This window comes from Oncorhynchus mykiss, chromosome 1 (assembly GCF_057628025.1).
Source record: "Oncorhynchus mykiss isolate SJ-2025 chromosome 1, ASM5762802v1, whole genome shotgun sequence".
Classification (NCBI taxonomy): domain Eukaryota; kingdom Metazoa; phylum Chordata; class Actinopteri; order Salmoniformes; family Salmonidae; genus Oncorhynchus; species Oncorhynchus mykiss.
The window spans coordinates 76,779,401-76,797,637 of record NC_143022.1 but is presented as its reverse complement, the minus strand read 5'-3'; the positions used below and the strand labels follow the sequence as shown (position 1 = coordinate 76,797,637).

At 40.5% G+C, this 18,237-nt stretch overlaps 2 protein-coding genes across 2 annotated transcripts; one reads left to right on the top strand and one right to left on the bottom strand.

Annotated features, from left to right (window-relative positions):
* Positions 1 to 8,360: 8,360 nt before the first annotated feature.
* LOC110529026 (antiviral innate immune response effector IFIT1-like) lies at positions 8,361 to 10,548 on the bottom strand. Its single transcript, XM_021611170.3, has 2 exons — positions 10,430 to 10,548; positions 8,361 to 10,293 (listed from the first exon to the last, which is right to left on the bottom strand). Exons 1-2 carry the CDS (start codon positions 10,453 to 10,455, stop codon positions 8,976 to 8,978), a joined length of 1,344 nt encoding a protein of 447 aa, XP_021466845.2. The 5' UTR covers positions 10,456 to 10,548; the 3' UTR covers positions 8,361 to 8,975.
* A 2,605-nt stretch (positions 10,549 to 13,153) lies between these two features.
* Positions 13,154 to 14,954, top strand: LOC110529015 (cholesterol 25-hydroxylase-like protein). Its single transcript, XM_021611166.3, has one exon. The coding sequence runs from the start codon at positions 13,184 to 13,186 to the stop codon at positions 14,114 to 14,116; it is 933 nt and encodes a 310-aa protein (XP_021466841.1). The 5' UTR covers positions 13,154 to 13,183; the 3' UTR covers positions 14,117 to 14,954.
* The last annotated feature ends 3,283 nt before the right edge of the window (positions 14,955 to 18,237 follow it).

Sequence of the window (18,237 nt, the reverse complement as noted above, 5' to 3'; positions counted from 1 at the left end):
AGTGTGGCTCTACTACCATTGTTCCTTCACCGCCATTTGCTCCTTCCACTCTTCTCTCCGCTTCCAGATAGGAGACACTCTGGACACCCCTTACTCTTTCCACCTCTGTCTCCTTCACCCTAAAAGGGCACTCCAGGAATTCGGACGCATGTTCACCACGACAATTGCAGCATTTCACTTCATCTGGCATATGATACTCTTCCCATCTACCCGCATTTGACACGAGATCAAAACTTCTGCATTAATGACACTGAAAGGGTTTGTGCACAAAAACTCATGAATCCTGACTTTATATGAGAAGGGAAAGACTCTTCATTAAAGAACACTAGTATGGATGAAGTAAATGTATTTTCTCCATCCACCATACGGGTCAGTCAACGTGCAACAACCACTCCATCTACAGTATGTCTTCAGTTATATCATCTGCCTTTACTTCTTACACAACCCCAGAAATAACCCTCTTGATAGGCGCCCTGCTTCGTAAAAAAAACCATACAGGAACATTCCACCGATTATCTTTTTAATAAGGATTAAAACATGCTTCTTCTGCTTGGTAAACACACAAAATGTCTAAATATGACCACTTCTTGTGTCTCTCACCGACAACACTTTCCTCCAAAATATTTTTTGGGGGGGCCGCACAGCCCTCCATGTGCTCGCCAGAGGTAGCCTAACTGCCATTAGATATCGAGATGAGATCCTCAGACCCCTTGTGAGACCATATGCTGGTGCGGCTGACCCTGGGTTCCTCCTAATGCAAGACAATGCTAGACCTCATGTGGCTGGAGTGTGTCAGCAGTTCCTGCAAGAGGAAGGCATTGATGCTATGGACTGGCCCGCCCGTTCCCCAGACCTGAATCCAATTGAGCACATTTGGGACATCATGTCTCGCTCCATCCACCAACGCCACGTTGCTCCACAGACTGTCCAGGAGTTGGCGGATGCTTTAGTCCAGGTCTGGGAGGAGATCCCTCAGGAGACCATCCGCCACCTCATCAGGAGCATGCCCAGGCGTTGTAGGGAGGTCATACAGGCACGTGGAGGCCACACACACTACTGAGCCTCATTTTGACTTGTTTTAAGGACATTATATCAAAGTTGGATCAGCCTGTAGTGTGGTTTTCCACTTTAATTTTGAGTGTGACTCCAAATCCAGACCTCCATGGGTTGATAAATTTGATTTCCATTGATAATTTTTGTGTGATTCTGTTGTCAGCACATTCAACTATGTAAAGAAAAAAGTATTTAATAAGAATATTTCATTCATTCAGATCTAGGATGTGTTATTTTAGTGTTCCCTTTATTTTTTTGAGCAGTGTATATTCATTGGGTCTGGCTTGTCGAACCTGTACTACTGCTGCTGCAGTCAGCCAACAATGATTTGCAATTTGCTGAAATAGCTGCTGGCCTGCTGCTGCCTGTGCACGAGCTGAGCGCCTGCTGCTGACATCACTCACAATGCACTTTTGCAGCCAGGCACGTGTGTTGTGACTGAGTGTGAGGGAGAATGTGTCCATTTTAGCGTTTGAGTCACTTTTCAAAAGTTGCTAAAAGTTCTAAATACATTTTTTAAAGTAGCTAAATTTGTTGCTAGGTGCTGTTTGAAAAGAAAGTTGCCAGGGTAGTCTGAAAAGTTGCTAAATCTAGCAACACAATTGCTAAGTTGGCATCACTGCACGTGATTACATCCGGGTCACCAGAAGGGATATTCCAATGAATTATACTGGTGAGCAAACATTCCATAACTGGATATGGCAGTAAATTACAAACCGTAGCTTTATACCTTTTCAAACAACCCACTCTAGGTGGCAGAATGCTCCCTTTCAGTCTGTTTGCCAACTCCTAGAAGAAGTAGAAGAAGAATATTGACTACTTCAAAATGAAAATGGCCTCAATGGCGCTTTAGCTAATAGTCAATGTATTAAGCCTTAAAATTGCTACTTGATATCCACAACTCCATTTAGAAATTCTAGTTATCTACATGGGATAGTGATGTACATTGTAAAATTACTTTGCCTTGTTTGTTACTGTATTAATTGAATTAATGATATGTAAAGACAATAGAATAGAATACCTTTATTTTCCCAAGAACTTATAAGGTATTATACAGTATATCTTACACATTTAACAGATTTTCTAGAAACAGAATCGATTGTTCCCACTGTGCAGAAAACAAAAACAAACAGATAGTCAGTCTGTGAGGCTATAATGGGTTTCTCTACTTTATAATGCAAGAATTAAGAGTAACATTAGTTTGTCTACATTCGTCCGCAGTATGCCTTTACAGACACAATATGAAAATAATTGCTTTTCAGAGAGACACCAGGGATTGTAACATACTCTGCTTCATGAAAACATGGCTCTCTCGAGATATACTGTCTGACTCTGTAAAGCCAGTTGGGTTCCCAGTACATCGCGCCGACAGGAACAAACATCTCTCCGGGAAGCAGAAGGGTGGAGGTATATGTTTTATGATTAACGACTTATGGTTTAATTGATATCATACAGCAAATCAAGACATTCTGTTCACCCGATCTAGAATATCTCACAATCAAATGCCGACCGTACTATCTCCGAAAGAGTTTTCGTCAATAATAGCCACAGCGGTCTATATCCCCCCCAAGCAGATACCATGGTGGCCCTCAAAGAACTTCAATGGACTTAATGCAAACTGGAAACCACATATCCTGAGGCTGCATTTATTTATTTATTAGAGCTGGGAATTTTAACAAAGCAAATTTGAGGAAAAGGTTTCCTAAATTCTATCAACATATTGATTGCTGTACTCGCGCTGCTAAAACCCTCGACCATTGCTATACTACCTTCCAGAATGCATATAAGGCCCTCCCCCGCCCTCCATTCGGCAAATCGGAACACGATTCCATCTTGCTTCTCCCCTCCTATAGGCAGAAACTCAAACAGGAAGCACCCGTGGTGAGGACTATTCAACTCTGGTCTGACCAATCGTAATCCACTCTTCAAGAATGTTTTGATCACGTGGACTAGGATATGTTCAGAGTAGCTTCAGAAAATAATATTGACACATTAGCCACTTGAATTGTTTGTAAATATTGCATCACACATGTATATAATGTACTCTATACTATGTCACTGTATATTAGTCCAATGCCGTTTTGACATATACAGTTGAAGTCAGAAGTTTACATACACTTCAGTTGGAGTCATTAAATACGATTAATTAATTTATCAGGAAGTGCATAGGAGATGTTGTACCCACTGTGTCTATTAAAACCTACCCCAACCAGAAACCGTAGATAGATGGGAGCATTAATATAATGTTTACATACCCTACATTACTCATCTCATATGTATATGTATATACTGTACCCTATATCATCTACTGCATCTTTATGTAATACATGTATCACTAGCCACTTTAAACTATGCCACTTTGTTTACATACCCCACATTACTCATCTCATATGTATATACTGTACTCGATACCATCTACTGAATCTTACCTATGCCATTCTGTACCATCACTCATTCATATATCTTTATGTACATATTCTTTATCCCTTTACACTTGTGTGTATAAGGTAGTAGTTTTGGAATTGTTAGGTTAGATTACTCATTGGTTATTAATGCATTGTTGGAACTAGAAGCACAAGCATTTCGCTACACTCGCATTAACATCTGCTAACCATGTGTATGTAACAAATACATTTGATTTGATTTGCGCAAAACTGAAAGCACAAACCACAACATTTAACCAGGGCAAGAAGACTGGGAATATGGAAGAATACACACAGTGTAGTTATTCCCTCCACAAAGCAATCAAGCAGGCTAAACGTCAATATAGGGACAAAGTTGAGTTCCAGTTCAACGGCTCAGACACGAGACGCATGTGGCAGTGTCTACAGACAACCACGGATTATAAAAGGAGAAAAAGCCACATCGCAGACACCAAAGTTTTGCTTCCAGACAGGCTGAACACCTTCTTCGCTCGCTTTGAGGATAATACAGTGCCACTGACGGGGAACGCTATTAAGGACTGTGGGCTCTCCTTCTCCGTGGCCAACACGCGTAAGACATTTAAGCGTGTTAACCCTCGCAAGGCTGCCAGCCCAGAAGGTATCCATAGCCGCATCCTCAGAGCATGCGCAGACCAGCTGGCTGGTGTGTTCACAGATATATTCAATCTCACCCTATCCCAGTCTGTTGTCCCCACATGCTTCAAGATGGCCACCATTGTCCTATGAAAGCAAAGGTAATTTAACTAAATGACTATCGCCCCGTAGTGCTCACCTCTGTCATAACGAAGTGCTTTTAGAGACTAGACAAGGATTATAACGCCTCCACCTTACCCGCCACCCTAGACTCACTTCAATTTGCATACCGCCCCAAAAGATCCACAGACGATGCAATCGCCACCACACTGTACACTACCCTGTCCCATCTGGACAAGAAGCATACCTATCTAAGAATGCTGTTCATTGACTATAGCTCAGCATTAAACACCATAGTACCCTCCAAGCTCATCATCAAGCTCGAAGCCCTGGGTCTGAACAAAGGCCCTGTGCAACTGGGTCCTGGACTTCCTGACGGGTCGCCCACAGGTGGTGAAGGTAGGAAACAACACCTTTTCTTCGCTGAACCTCAACACTGGGGCCCCACAACAGTGTATGCTCAGCCTACTCCTGTACTCCCTGTTCACCCATGACTGCATGGCCAAGTACGCCTCCAACTCAATCATCAAGTTTGCAGACGACACAATAGTACTAGGCTTGATTACCAACAACGATGAGACTGTCTACAGGGAAGAGATGAGGGCTCTGGGAGTGTGGTGCCAGGAAAATAACCTCTCACTCGACATCAACAAAACAAAGGACGTGGACTTCAGGAAACAGCAGAAGGAACACTCCCCTATCCACATCGATGGGACTGCAGTGGAGAAGGTGGAAAGCTTCAAGTTCCTTGGTGTACACATCACTGGCAAACTGAAATGGTCCACCCACACAGACAGTGTGGTGAAGAAGGCGCAACAGTGCCTCTTCAACCTCAGGAGGCTGAAGAAATGTGGCTTAACACCTAAAACCATAACAAACTTTTACAGATGCACAATTGAGAGCATCCTGTCGGGCTGTATCACAACCTGGTATGGCACCTGGTATGGCAACTGCACCGCCCACAACCGCAAAACTCTCCAGAGGGTGGTGTGGTCTGCCCAATGCATTATCAGAGGCAAACTTCCCGCCCTCCTGGATTCCTACAGCACCCAATGCCATAGGAAGGCCAAAAAGATCATCAAGGACATCAACCACCCGAGCCACTGCTTGTTCACTCTGCTATCATCCAGAAGGCGAGGTCCGTACAGGTTCATCAAAACTGGGACCGAGAGACTGGAAAACAGCTTCTCAAGGACATCAGACTGCTAAACAGCCATCACTAGCTGCCTATAGACATCTACTTTGTGCATGACAAAAGTAATATTTCCAACAATTGTTTACAGACAGATCATTTCACTTAAAATTGACTGTATCACAATTCCAGTGGGTCAGAAGTTTACATATGCTAAGTTGACTTTGCCTTTAAACAGCTTGGAAAATTCCAGAAAATGAGGTCATGGCTTTAGAAGCTTCTGATAAGATAATTGACATAATTTGAGTCAATTGGAGGTGTACCTGTGGATGTATTTCAAGGCCTACCTTGAAACTCAGTGTCTCTTTGCTTAACATCATGGGAAAATCAAAATAAATCAGTCCAGACCTTAGAAAAACAATTGTAGACCTCCACGAGTCTGGTTCATCCTTAGGAGCAATTTCCAAATGCCTGAAGGTACCACATTCATCTGTACAAACAATAGTATGCTGGTATAAACACTCAGCCGTCAAACCGCTCAGGAAGGAGACACCTTCGGTCTCCTAGAGATGAACATACTTTGGTGCGAAAAGTGCAAATCAATCACAGAACAACAGCAAAGGACCTTGTGAACATGCTGGAGGAAACAGGTACAAAAGTATCTATATCCACAGTAAAAACGAGTTCTATATCGATATGACCTGAAAGGCCACTCAGCAAGGAAGAAGCCACTGCTCCAAAACTGACATAAAAAAGCCAGACTACGGTTTGCAACTGCACATGGGGACAAAGATAGTACTTTTTGGAGCAATGTCATCTGGTCTGATGAAACAAAAATAGAACTGTTTGGCCACAATGACCATCATTATGTTTGGAGGATAAGGGGAGAGGCTTGCAAGCCGATGAACACCATCCCAACTGTGAAGCACAGAGGTGGCAGCATCATGTTGTGGGGGTGCTTTGCTGCAAGAGGAACTGGTAGATGTCCTAACCGACTTGCCAAACTTGCTTGTTCACATGAAATGTGTGGAGTGGTTGAAAAACAAGTTTTAATGACTTCAACCTAAGTGTATGTAAACTTCCGACTTCAACTGTATATTCTTAATCCATTCCTTACTTAGATTTACATGTATTTTGGGTATATGTTGTGAAACTGTTAGATATTGTTGGAGCTAGAGGCACAAGTATTATGCTACACCAGCTATAACATCTGCTCAACACCTGTATGTGACCAATTGTTATTTATTTGATTTTGAAAATATTGATTCCAGACACATTTTTGTCATGTTAGGCCTACATGTTTACAGGAATTAGAATACTTTACCATCAGCCTTGAATTTACTTTGAAATGTTTGTATGGATGATCATGCATCTCTCAACAATCCCAGTAGCTAAAACTGTGCCCAGACACTTTTTTATGTGAAAGTATTTTGATTTTACTAAATCATTTTTGTCTCTAGATTGTTCTAGATACTAGATAGTTCTGGTTAATTCAAGCCTTTATTGGAAAAAAGGAATAGAACTGACCAACGGTACCCTCTCCATCAAGGTCATTGAGAAAGTCCACAATTTCCAAAGCTGCTCCTCCATTACGAACAAGTGACAACAAAACACGGTTTCTGTTGTCACGGTGTTTAGTAAGTAGCGTAATATCTGCTGCCTTCTTGTGGAAAATAATTGATATAGAAGTATCTTGTTTGACATGAAACAGATGGTGGGCATACCAGTTGAAGAGCTTTTTTAAAAAAAAAAACAGTTCAATGAGAAATAGTTTAGAACTAAGTTAGTTCAACTAACAATGCCTAAGTGAGTGAGTGAGGGATAGATTGAGAGAGAAACGCACTTAGGGAAAGAAAGCCACCTCATGATCTCTGAGTTTAATGAGCAAATTAGTGTCTGATTAGATACCTCACTGACTTCTGTCCTGATTTTATTCTGTATGGACCACATCCTTATCTTCCAATGGGCTGTTATTGCCTCAAGTGTTACAGATTTATTTCTAGCTATGATTTAGTTTCTAGCAAATAGAGACTAAAGCTAATGGGTGTGTGCCGCATTTAAGAGCGCATGAAAGTTATGTTAGGGGAGAGAGTTGAACCGAGAGGTGTGAAGTGGGCCCAAAATATGAAGTCTCCAGCAGGTGGCGTTTTTTTGCCCCGCTCTGTTTCTTCCATTACGGATAGTGGACGAAACAACACGAATACTGCTCTCACGTCGGTCAGTGGGTAGCATAATTTCTGTTGCCTTGTGGAAATCAATTGACCTGGAAGCATCTTGTTTGGCATAAAACAGATGTTGGAAATAGCAGTTGAAGAATCTTTTGTAAATCCTCTATATTATCTGCTCAATCAACGCTGACAGATTATTTGTACAAGCCAGACAGTTTCAGTTTTACTGCAAAGGGTTGTGGGTAGAGTGCGACCACCTCTTCATGAAGGTTGACATAATTTTGGATGCTGAACTGGTGGTGATGCATGAGACAATGGGAAGTGATGCATTGTCTTTATTAAAACACTAGGTGGCGAAGTATACACATCTAATCCTGTTTTTCCTATGACAAAAACTGAAGAGGAAGCCTCCTGAACACAATCAAGGAGCTCAATGGGTGTGTAGTGTAATCTGTATTTCAATAAAGTCACATACCTTAGAACTTAAAACATTAGTGAAAAACTGCACAGTACTGTTGGCCAATCTTTTTCAGCAGCAATGATACTGTGATTGCTGGAGCAACTTCTGAGAAGGTGATGGATGTATTGTGATGTCAACTGACACTTATCACCCTTCATTCCCCCATTGCTTTCCACTGAAACATTCTGTGCTGTATTGGGGTGTTCTCTGTCTCTGACCGTGTACCCTGACCCTGACCTTGTACCGTATCCATGACCTTCAGAGCCTTAATCAATCAAACTCAGACCATAGCTGATGACAGTCAATGTATTTAGTCATACAATTTCAACTGGATATCCACAGCTATGCATTAAGACATTTTAGTAACCTACTGGGATAGTGGTTTATAATTATAAAATGACTTGTTGTTGTTTGCTGTTATTGTATTTCTTTAATTAATGATCTCTTAATAGAACAGAACAACTTTATTTTCACAAGAACTTACAAGATATTAGACAGTATAATATTACACATTACATACATTTTCATTTTCTATCTATTGTGCCCAGTGTGAAGAAAATAAAATAAATATGATCATATTGTTCTGGATAGTCTGTCTGTGAGGCTATACTGGACCTCTCTACTCTATAATGAAACATTTAAAATAACATATTAGTTTGTCTGCAGTACATTGTCCACAGTTAACTTGTAGAGACTCAATTCAAAATGTGGATTCCAGACAGATATTGTCCTGTTAGGCCTACATATTTATGACTTTACTCTCAGCCTTGAATTTCCTTTCCAGTGTTAGTATTGATGATCATGCATCTCTCAGCAATCCCAGTAGTAAAATTGAGCACAGACATTTGGAATACGAAGGTATTCAGTTAGAACTAAATTAAAATTTGTACTAGATTGCCCTAGATTTGTCCTAGTGGTATAGTGAATATATTTTCCACATGAATCAATCATAAACAGGTTATGCAAATTTGACTGATTCGACAAGCAGTTCTGGTTAATTCAAGCCTTTATTGTAAAAAAAAGGTCTAGAACTGGCTGACAGCACCATCTCTATCAAGTCCATCCAGAAAGTCAACAATTTCCTCAGCTCTGTCTCCTCCGTTATGGACATTTGACAACAAAACACGAATACTGCTGTCACGTTGGCCAGTGGGTAGCATAATCTCTACTGCCTTCTTGTGGAAATCAATTGACCTGGAAGCATCGTGTTTGGCATAAAACAGATGTTGGGCATACCTGTTGTAGAATTTTTGTAAATCCTGTGGATCCATTGCTTCTATTTCAAGAAGCAGGTCCTCGAATATCTTATCTGCTCTATCAAGTCTGCCAGATTCTTTGTACATGGAAGACAGTTCCAGTTTTACAGCAAGGGATTTTGGGTAGAGTGTGACCACCTCTTCATAAAGGCTGACTGCATTTTCAATCAGAATATGCCTCATTGGGTTCCTTTTCTCTTCCGGAGAGAAAATCTTCCATTTGTAACACTGCGCAAGACGCTTTTTCAGTTGGCGTGAATCAGGGTGTCTCTCCAGGGTCTTTCTTGCCAGGTCAATGCTTGAATCATGAGAGACGTAATCTCTGAAAAATGATAGTAAGAGTCCAAATCCACCAAAGCTGTCCAAAGGCTTCTCTATCACTTCCTCTGCAAGTTTACGTGCTTCCTCAACCTGGCCGCTATCTGCAAGCCTCTGCAGGTACATCACTGTGATGGTCAAATGTTCTGGATCCAATTCTCTAGCAATCCGTAGGTGCTCCAACATCTCAGATCGCAGCCTCGGGGTAATGTCTTTATTTTCAAAAGATTTACTAAATGCTATGGCATAACCACAGCGCAGCACCTTGTTCTCAGGGTCCCCTTTCAAGGCCATCCGGAAACAATATACCGCTGCCTTCCTCTTGCTTACATCAAACTTATTCAAAGTCCAGGCCCTTTCTCCCCACACTACACCTGGGCAGGGTGAGGGGTTGTCCCGCAGTAGTCTCCCCACCTTCTCCACATAGGTCTGGCTCTCTGTCAGCTCCCCTTGGTGATAGTGCACCCAGGCCAAGTTCCCATAGTGGACCACTAGACTTAGCTCCACGTCGTCTGGGCTGTTTAGGCGAATGGCCTCTTCAGCCTTCTTCAGGCATTGAAGAGCGTCCTCTGTGGAGCCCAAAGCGTGGTGTAGGTAAGCCAGGAGGTTGTACAGATGACCCGTCCAGGAACAGAGAACCCCCTCGCTGCTGATGATATCTATCAGGGTATGTCTGAGACTTTCCAGTTTAGATCTGCTGTCGTCCAGCTTCCAGGTGAAGTGGCATTCCAAACCCTGCAGCCTAATTTTCAAGGAGGTCTGAGCCATTCTGGTTTAAAAAAAGACAACATTTCAATCAAAATAGTTTAGAACTAACAATACTTAAGAGAAATATTTCAGACCTGGATGATGAACCAATTACTTGTTTAGAGAGAGAGAGAGAGAGAGAGAGAGCGAGAGCTTACCTCTTAGTTGGACAAGAGAAAGCCATCTTGTCGTCTCTGAGTTTCAAGAGCAAATGAGTGTCTGATTAGATACCTCACTGACTTTTCTCCTGATTTTATACTGTCTGGACCACATTGTTATCTTACAATCAGCTGCTTATGCTGTTTACTGCCTCACTTTACAAGCAGTATCAAAGTTTAATTTCTAGCCATAGTTTTGTTTCTAGCAAATAGAGACTAAAGTGAATGGTCATTGAAGACACCATTCCAATATCATTTACATTTAAAGATCAATCAACTTCAAACAACCAACCAACCAACCGACCCATCATCACAATGACTTAATATATGATATTATGATATTTCTGAGAAATGAATACAAACATTATTCAGCCTTTTTTACTCTATGCAAAAGTAAGAAACACGTCAGTGGATTGCTAACTGACCCATTTTAATTGGCAGTCACAGAGATGTTGAGTCAACACGTTGAGCCAAAGGAGGTTTTGTGTATCACATCTTACAGGTTAAAGTTTATTAAGATCAGAGAGCAGGCTCTTTCAGGTCCAAGGTCTAGATGTGTTGTACACCAGATGTAAAGGTTTCATATTTTATGGCATCACGTGTGGTTTAGCTCCTCTTGGTGCACCCAGGACAGGTTCCCACAGTTGATAACCCAGGACAGGTTCCCACAGTTGATAACCTAGGACAGGTTCCCACAGTTGATAACCCGGGACAGGTTCCCATAGTTGATAACCCAGGACAGGTTCCCACAGTTAATAACCCAGGACAGGTTCCCATAGTTGACAACAAGACTTAGCTTTTTTAGATACATTTTATTATAATGTTTGAAACATCTTAGTTCTTAGTTCTTCTTCTTAAGAAATCAAAAGCAATGTTTCGTCATCTCACTTTTCAAAGAGAAAAAGATGGTGAGAGATGTGACGTTAATGTTAAATCGCTGTGTGCCCCTTTAAGAGCGCACAAGAGTTATGGGCTAGGCCAGGGTTTCCCGAACTCGTTTGCTTATTTCCTTAAAGCTGATTCAAATAACCAAAGCTAGTTGATGAGTTGGTTATTTGAATCAGCTGTCTAGTGCTGGGGAAAAAAACAAAATGTGGCCCCAGGACCGTGTTTGGGGAACCCTGGAGTTGCCAATCCCTGCATGAGACGATGGTGAAGTGATGCATTGACTTTACTAAAACACTAGGTGGAACCTTAAACAAAAATAAAAATCCTGTTTTTTGTCAAGCCATTGCAAGGAAAAGAGTGTTGTATATCACGAAGACTGAAGGGGTAGTCTACTTTATAGTGATGGGCATTCTGGTCTTTTTGGTGAGCCGGATCATTTTGCTCCTTTCAACTAAAAGAGTTGTTAATTTGCCTCTCAAATAGTTCTTCATTCTGTAGTGCTTAAACTTTTACATAAAACCATACAAAAGAGCACATCTGCAAAGAAAATGAAATGATTTTTTTTTAACACAGTGTGTGGACCAGAATGATGCTCTCTCCTCACTACCTATTATTCCTGCAGTGAGGAATCTCCAGATAATATTTAAAAGAACTTATCTACAGATAATTGTTGTTGGCAGATTCAAAAAGCAGTGGTAACAGCAGGCTAGACAAATCTGGGAGACAAAGAAATGTCTCTTCCACGGATGCGATTCGACGTTCACCAACAAGAGCCGTTCAAAAAGAGACGAATGACCCACGAATGACCCCGCTGTCACTACTACTGCACTGTACAACATCAAGAAGATCAATAGGTGTGCAGTGTAGTGGGTATTTCAATAATGTCATGTACAATAGAAGTTTAAGAATATGTGAAATACTGTACAGTAGGCCTACTGGCAAAATGTTGTCCAATGTTTCTAAGAGAAATTGTACTGTGATTTCTGGAGCACTTCTGAGAAGGTGATGTATTGGGATGGATACTGAAGTCTAGTCACCTTTCATTCCACATTGCTTTCTACCAAAACTCTGTCTCTGACCGCCTACCCTAACCCTGACCTTGTACCAACAGTACAAGTCAAAAGTTTGGACACACCTACTCATTCAAGAGTTTTTCTTAAATTTGTATTATTTTCTACATTGAAGAATAATAGTGAAGACATCAAATATAAAATCAAATCTTTGGGTTACTACATGATACCATATGTGTTATTTCATAATTGTAATGTCTTCACTATTATTCTACAATGTAGAAAATAGTAAAAATAAAGAAAAACCCTTTAATAGAGTAGGTGTGTAGGTGTGTCCAAACTTTTGACTGGTACTGCATATAAATGAAACTCAGGCGTATTCCTATTGGTTAACCCAGCAATAAATACTAAATACTAGTATTTTTGTAAATAAAAACACGAAACAAAACAAACATACACACAGTTGGAAACTAGAGTCCATGATGTGATCAAGTGATGTATTTACCTGTCTATGGTTCAAACGGGTGGGAAGGTGTTGTAGACCATTTGAAAACAGTTACGATCAACTATGTTAAACTAATGAATAATGACTTACTTCGTTGTCTGAAGCATTGTGTCACCCTAAACATCATTTTATTTCCCTTTGAAAAATGACATTTTGATTTGAGGACAGTTGTTCATAGACACACAGGGTTAAATAGTTTGGAGAGTGAAGCATGTCGTTCCCTCCTTGCGGAGTTCCCCAGCAGGAAAAGACTCATAAGGACCTGCACAACGTCACACAGAGTAACAATACACCCTCTTTAAAAGGCAGGGCATCCTCTACTGCAGACTGAAGACCATTCGATCAGTAAAGATGGAGCCCTCACTGGAGTCCTCCTCTCCTTTCCTGCTACAGACTTTATGGGACAAGATAAGAGCACAAGAAGACTTTCTCCGCTCTCCCTTGTTCCCTGTCCTGTTCTCCATGACACTCTATCTGAGCTGCTGCCTGCCTTACCTGTGCCTGGACACCCTGTCCTCCAGAGTAGCCCTGGTGCACCGCTACAAGATTCAGTCACAGAGCAGGGTGACCTGGGCAATGGCATGGAGCTGCCTGGCTACCTCCCTGCACACCCACGCTGTGTTCATTTTCCCCCTCAGTGTTCTGCACTGGTACTGGAGACCAGTGGTCCTCCCTGCCCAAGCCCCTGGGTCTCTTCGTGTGGCCTGGGATGTGTTAGCCTGTCTCCTTCTCTTTGACCTGCAGTACTTTGTGTGGCACGTGCTGCACCACAAGGTGCCCTGGCTCTACCGGACTTTCCATAAGGTGCACCACCGCTACACAGCCACCTTCGCCCTGACCACAGAGCACTCTGGGATCTGGGAGACCCTGAGTCTGGGCTTGTTTGCTGCAGTGAACCCTAACCTGCTGGGCTGCCACCCGCTCACCAAGATGTTCTTCTTCACCCTGAACATCTGGCTGTCTGTGGAGGACCACTCAGGTTATGACCTGCCCTGGGCCCCTCACAGACTGGTACCCTTTGGGCTCTATGGCGGATCTCCACACCACGACCTCCACCATCTCAAGTTCATGGTCAACTACGCACCCTACTTCACACACTGGGACAGGCTGTTTGGCTCGCTGCTGCATACAGACAAACCAGACACGTTTGATGTAGATGTGTTGGATGCTTCAAAAAGATGTGATACAGCATCAAGTGGTGTGACTGATGTAAGCCATGCACCAGTGTATGAGACTACACAAAGCTGTGTGAAAGACTATGAGGTACAGTTCAGAGGAAAATGAGGACCTGTTCTCTGACTGTTATTTGGATTTTTATGAATAATGACTAAATTATGTATACATTTAACTTAGAACGAAACTAAACAGAATAGTACTATGTCACTGTATGAATGTATGAATCTTATCTCTGTTTTTAAAAATGGCAAAACTGTGAAGAAAAAAATTGAGAATCATGTGACCAATGGACTATTACTGTAGCTGCTTCAATACAATGAATTTATGTATGTGTGTGTATATGAGTGTATATATGGGTGATTCTGCAACTTTGGCCACTTTGGCCGTGCAAACTTTCAGAAAGTAAAACTTATTCAAACACCATTTTACCAGTATTGTACTTGCCTTTTATTTGTCTAGAAACTATATCTGATAATGCCTGCGATCGTACTATTCAGGAATGTATATATTTTTGTCCCTTTTCCCAGACAGCCATAGACAAATGTCATTTCCATCACGTCATTAAACATCCATTTTTGTTGAAAATCAAATATCATACAATTGATTTATGACGGAGTTCTTATACATTTGTACATGAACTTGTATTGAATATTATTTTAAGTGATTTTTAAGGTTTTCCTAATATGAATAATTCAACACGATGCCTGAATGTATAAACTTGCCTTGCTGACAGCTGAAAACATTTATTTATCATGAAAAATAAGATATTTCCACCCAACCTTTTTGTGAGATTATGATAATAACCGTATGATTTCCATATCTAAAACAAATAAATGTATGTAAATTATACAGAATATACTAATTTACCTCAAAAATATGGGTTGTGATGGAAATGACAAGGTGTGGTGGAAATGACTTCTATGTAAAAATAAAACATGAAAACAAAGTGAACAGCCTGGATTTCACTGGTGTATTTACACAGGTACTGTAGTTCTCTGCAAAGTTAATATGCGCAATGATCTCCTCTTTCTCCGGATTCTCTATTAATTCTCTCAGTTTGGAGTATTGGTGTCGAATGTTGTACACGTGTTTCCCCAACTTCTCTTTCAATCCGTTGGAGAAGTCCTCCAATAGAATCTGCAGTGTGCCACCTACCTTTTATTTTACTGTCAAATGTACAGTGAACTTCTCCATGTTTCCCTCTTTGTTTTTCTTCTCTCTCGCTTTGTTTTTCCACTCTAACCACTATGTCTGCTCACCAGCATCAAAGTCAGATATTTTAAGCTCTTTGGCTTGGCAAAGAGAGCACTCTCTATACATGTACTCTTTCTTCAGGTTCTCACAGCACAAAGACTCAATAACTTCCTCAATGTTGCTGCAGCTGATCACTTAGTGATATTGTAGTTTGTCCGCCATGAACTGGAGGTTGGCGTGGGTTTTGCAGAGACATGTATCCCTATCTTGTACTGCTGCCTTGACAACACCAACATGATGTCTTTTGCAGAATTCACAGTAGGAAATTTGAATTTCTGAATATTCCCTCTTAAACTTCTGATAAAGGTTCTGAATTGTGTCATTCAAGAAGTGCTTCTGCTTTTTCTTCTTGTTCCTCGTTAGTGTGTCCTTTTCCCTGTTGTCTCTGCTGTTGTCATCACGTTCATAGAATCTTGTGATGTTCTCTTCTGTGGCTGTGCTAATTCGGTTACACAAATTTTTCCTGGAGTATTGAAGACTTGACGGCCTGTTTTCATTGGCCCCAAAATTCTCTGTTTGCGGCTTTGACCAGGCCATACGTTCTCAGGATGTCTGAGCATTTTTGAAGCCCCTTGTTTGTCCTTGGCACTGCAATTTATTTTATACTTTTGTTTTAACTCTGCAATGATGGCATTTTGAAACAATACAATCCTTCTCAAGTTCTTCAGAGTTCCCTTCATTTGCGTTTTTGTCTTTGTCTTTGGGGAATCTTGTCTCTCCATTTTGTTCATCAGTCGATCATACCTTTTTTTGTATTTCTCAGCATTCCATAAAGCATGATCAAGTTTGACATTTGTCATAATAAGATCTCTGTATGCTCTGTATGCACACTCACAATAAATATTGATATAGATTTTATTTAATTGACTCTTTCTGTAGTACATAATATTATATAATGTGTAATTATTAATGTTTTCTCATAGAAAAACGTAGTAGAAGCTTAAAAGTCTGGGTTAGGGACAAGGGCAAAATAGTGAAATTGAGGTATACAATGCATCTGAAAAGTAGCTAGAATACTTGATAGAGAGGTGTTTTAAAAAGTATGGGGTGATTCCAGTGTGAACTTAACATACACATATTTGTATTTGTTTTATTTTTTATAAAATCCCCAAAATTGACCCGAGGACATAGAAGTGCCCGTAGTTGCATAATCACCCATATATTTATAGATCGATATCTATATCTATATCTATATCTATATCTATATCTATATATATATATATATATATGTGTGTGTGTGTGTGTATACAGTGTGTATACATATAAATATATATATATATGTGTATCTATAAATATATATATATGTGTATCTATATATATATACTGTATACATATATCTAATGTGTATATTTGCTGAATAAAAACATGTGAAATGTTGGTCCCATGTTTCATGAGCTGAAAGTGTTGTATCTTGAGACAGGCTTGAATAAGCTAAGTAGCCAATGGGCAGAGGGTAGTATAATTTGTCTAATTCTCTGTAATAATAATGCATTTTATTTTATAAGGTGGATTCTTGCATCATTTTCAGTCAACTCCTTGTCTGAAGGAGAAGTGGATAAACAGGTTGATATCAAGCCCTGCATGTGTTTTTTTCAAAAGTCTCACGGAATGTAGACCTACATTGAATACCACACATTGGCTGCTAGTGTAGGCTGAATGATTGAACAGCTATTTCTATGTTAAGATGTTATGGGGTGCATTTTCTCCATTGTTTTTGATGGTAGGTCACTCTGGTAGGCCTACATCATGATCAAATAGCCACAGTAGCCTTCTTGGCCACTTTTAAAACTGTAACTTAAAGTGGGTACAGCCTCAGAGTTCACAGTAAAAGTTTGCTGGAAGTTGCACAGAATTTTCACAACGCTCAGGTTTGCACTCAGCAGACATGACATTTGCTCAGTGACGAAAAACATTTGAGGGAACATTGGTGGTGGGTGCTGAGGAGTATTTCTGTCTATAATAAAGCACTTTTGGCTGGGCTTGGCTCCCCAGTAGGTGGGCCCGGCTCCCAAGTGGGTGGGCCTATGCCCTCCCAGGCCTACCCAATTTCCTTATATGAAATGTAACTCAGTAAAATCGTTGGAATATACAGTATGTGTATGTGTGTGTATGTGTATATATGTGTGTGTGTGTGTGTATATACAGTACCAGTCAAAAGTTTGGACACACCTACTAATTCAAGGGTTTTTCTTTTCTTTTACAATTTTCTACATTGTAGAATAATAGTGAAGACATGAAAACTATGAAATAGCACATATCATGTAGTAACCCAAATAAAGTGTTAAACAAATATATTTTGCACACTCTTGACATTCTCTCAACCAGCTTCTTGAGGTGGTCACCTGGAATGCATTTAAATTAACAGGTGTCACTGGTTAAAAGTTAATTTGTGGAATTTCTTTCCTTCTTAATGCGTTTGAGCCAATCAGTTGTGTTGTGACAATGTAGGTGTGGTACAGATGATTGCCCTATTTGGTAAAAGACCAAATCCATATTATGGCAAGAACAGCTCAGATAAGCAAAGAGAAATGACAGTCCATCATTACTTTAAGACGTGAAGGTCAGTCAATTTGCACAATTTCAAAAACGTTGAAAGTTTCTTCAAGTGCAGTTGCAAAAAACATGACCGCCAAAGGAAAGGAAGGGTTACCTTTGATGCAGAGGATACGTTCATTAGTTACCAGCAATAATATTTTTCTTCGATTTTTTACTAAATAAAACACAATCTGAAATGTATAGTGTGTACATATTCAAACCAGATGTCAAACTGTTAAGGAGAGCACACTGTGAGTAGAGTAGATTTATGACCAATATTTCCTGACCAGTAATTCCTGTTTTAATACCGGATGGAAAACTCACTGGAAAACTCACTGAAATTGTACCTCCCTTCCAACAGATCAGTACATGTCAATGAACTATTGGCACAGGTACCAAAATTAAAACATTACTTACAATACAACTGTGACACAACATCC

What these genes read in the sequence shown, in the direction of transcription:
- LOC110529026 (XM_021611170.3), bottom strand. Translation starts at nt 10,455, where the DNA reads ATGGCTTTCTCTTGTCCAACTAAGAG. An exon ending in TTCTCTTGTCCAACTAAGAG is followed by an intron (nt 10,294 to 10,429) that starts GTAAGCTCTCGC and finishes TTTTTAAACCAG; the next exon opens with AATGGCTCAGACCTCCTTGA.
- LOC110529015 (XM_021611166.3), top strand. Translation starts at nt 13,184, where the DNA reads ATGGAGCCCTCACTGGAGTCCTCCTCTCCTTTCCTGCTACAGACTTTA.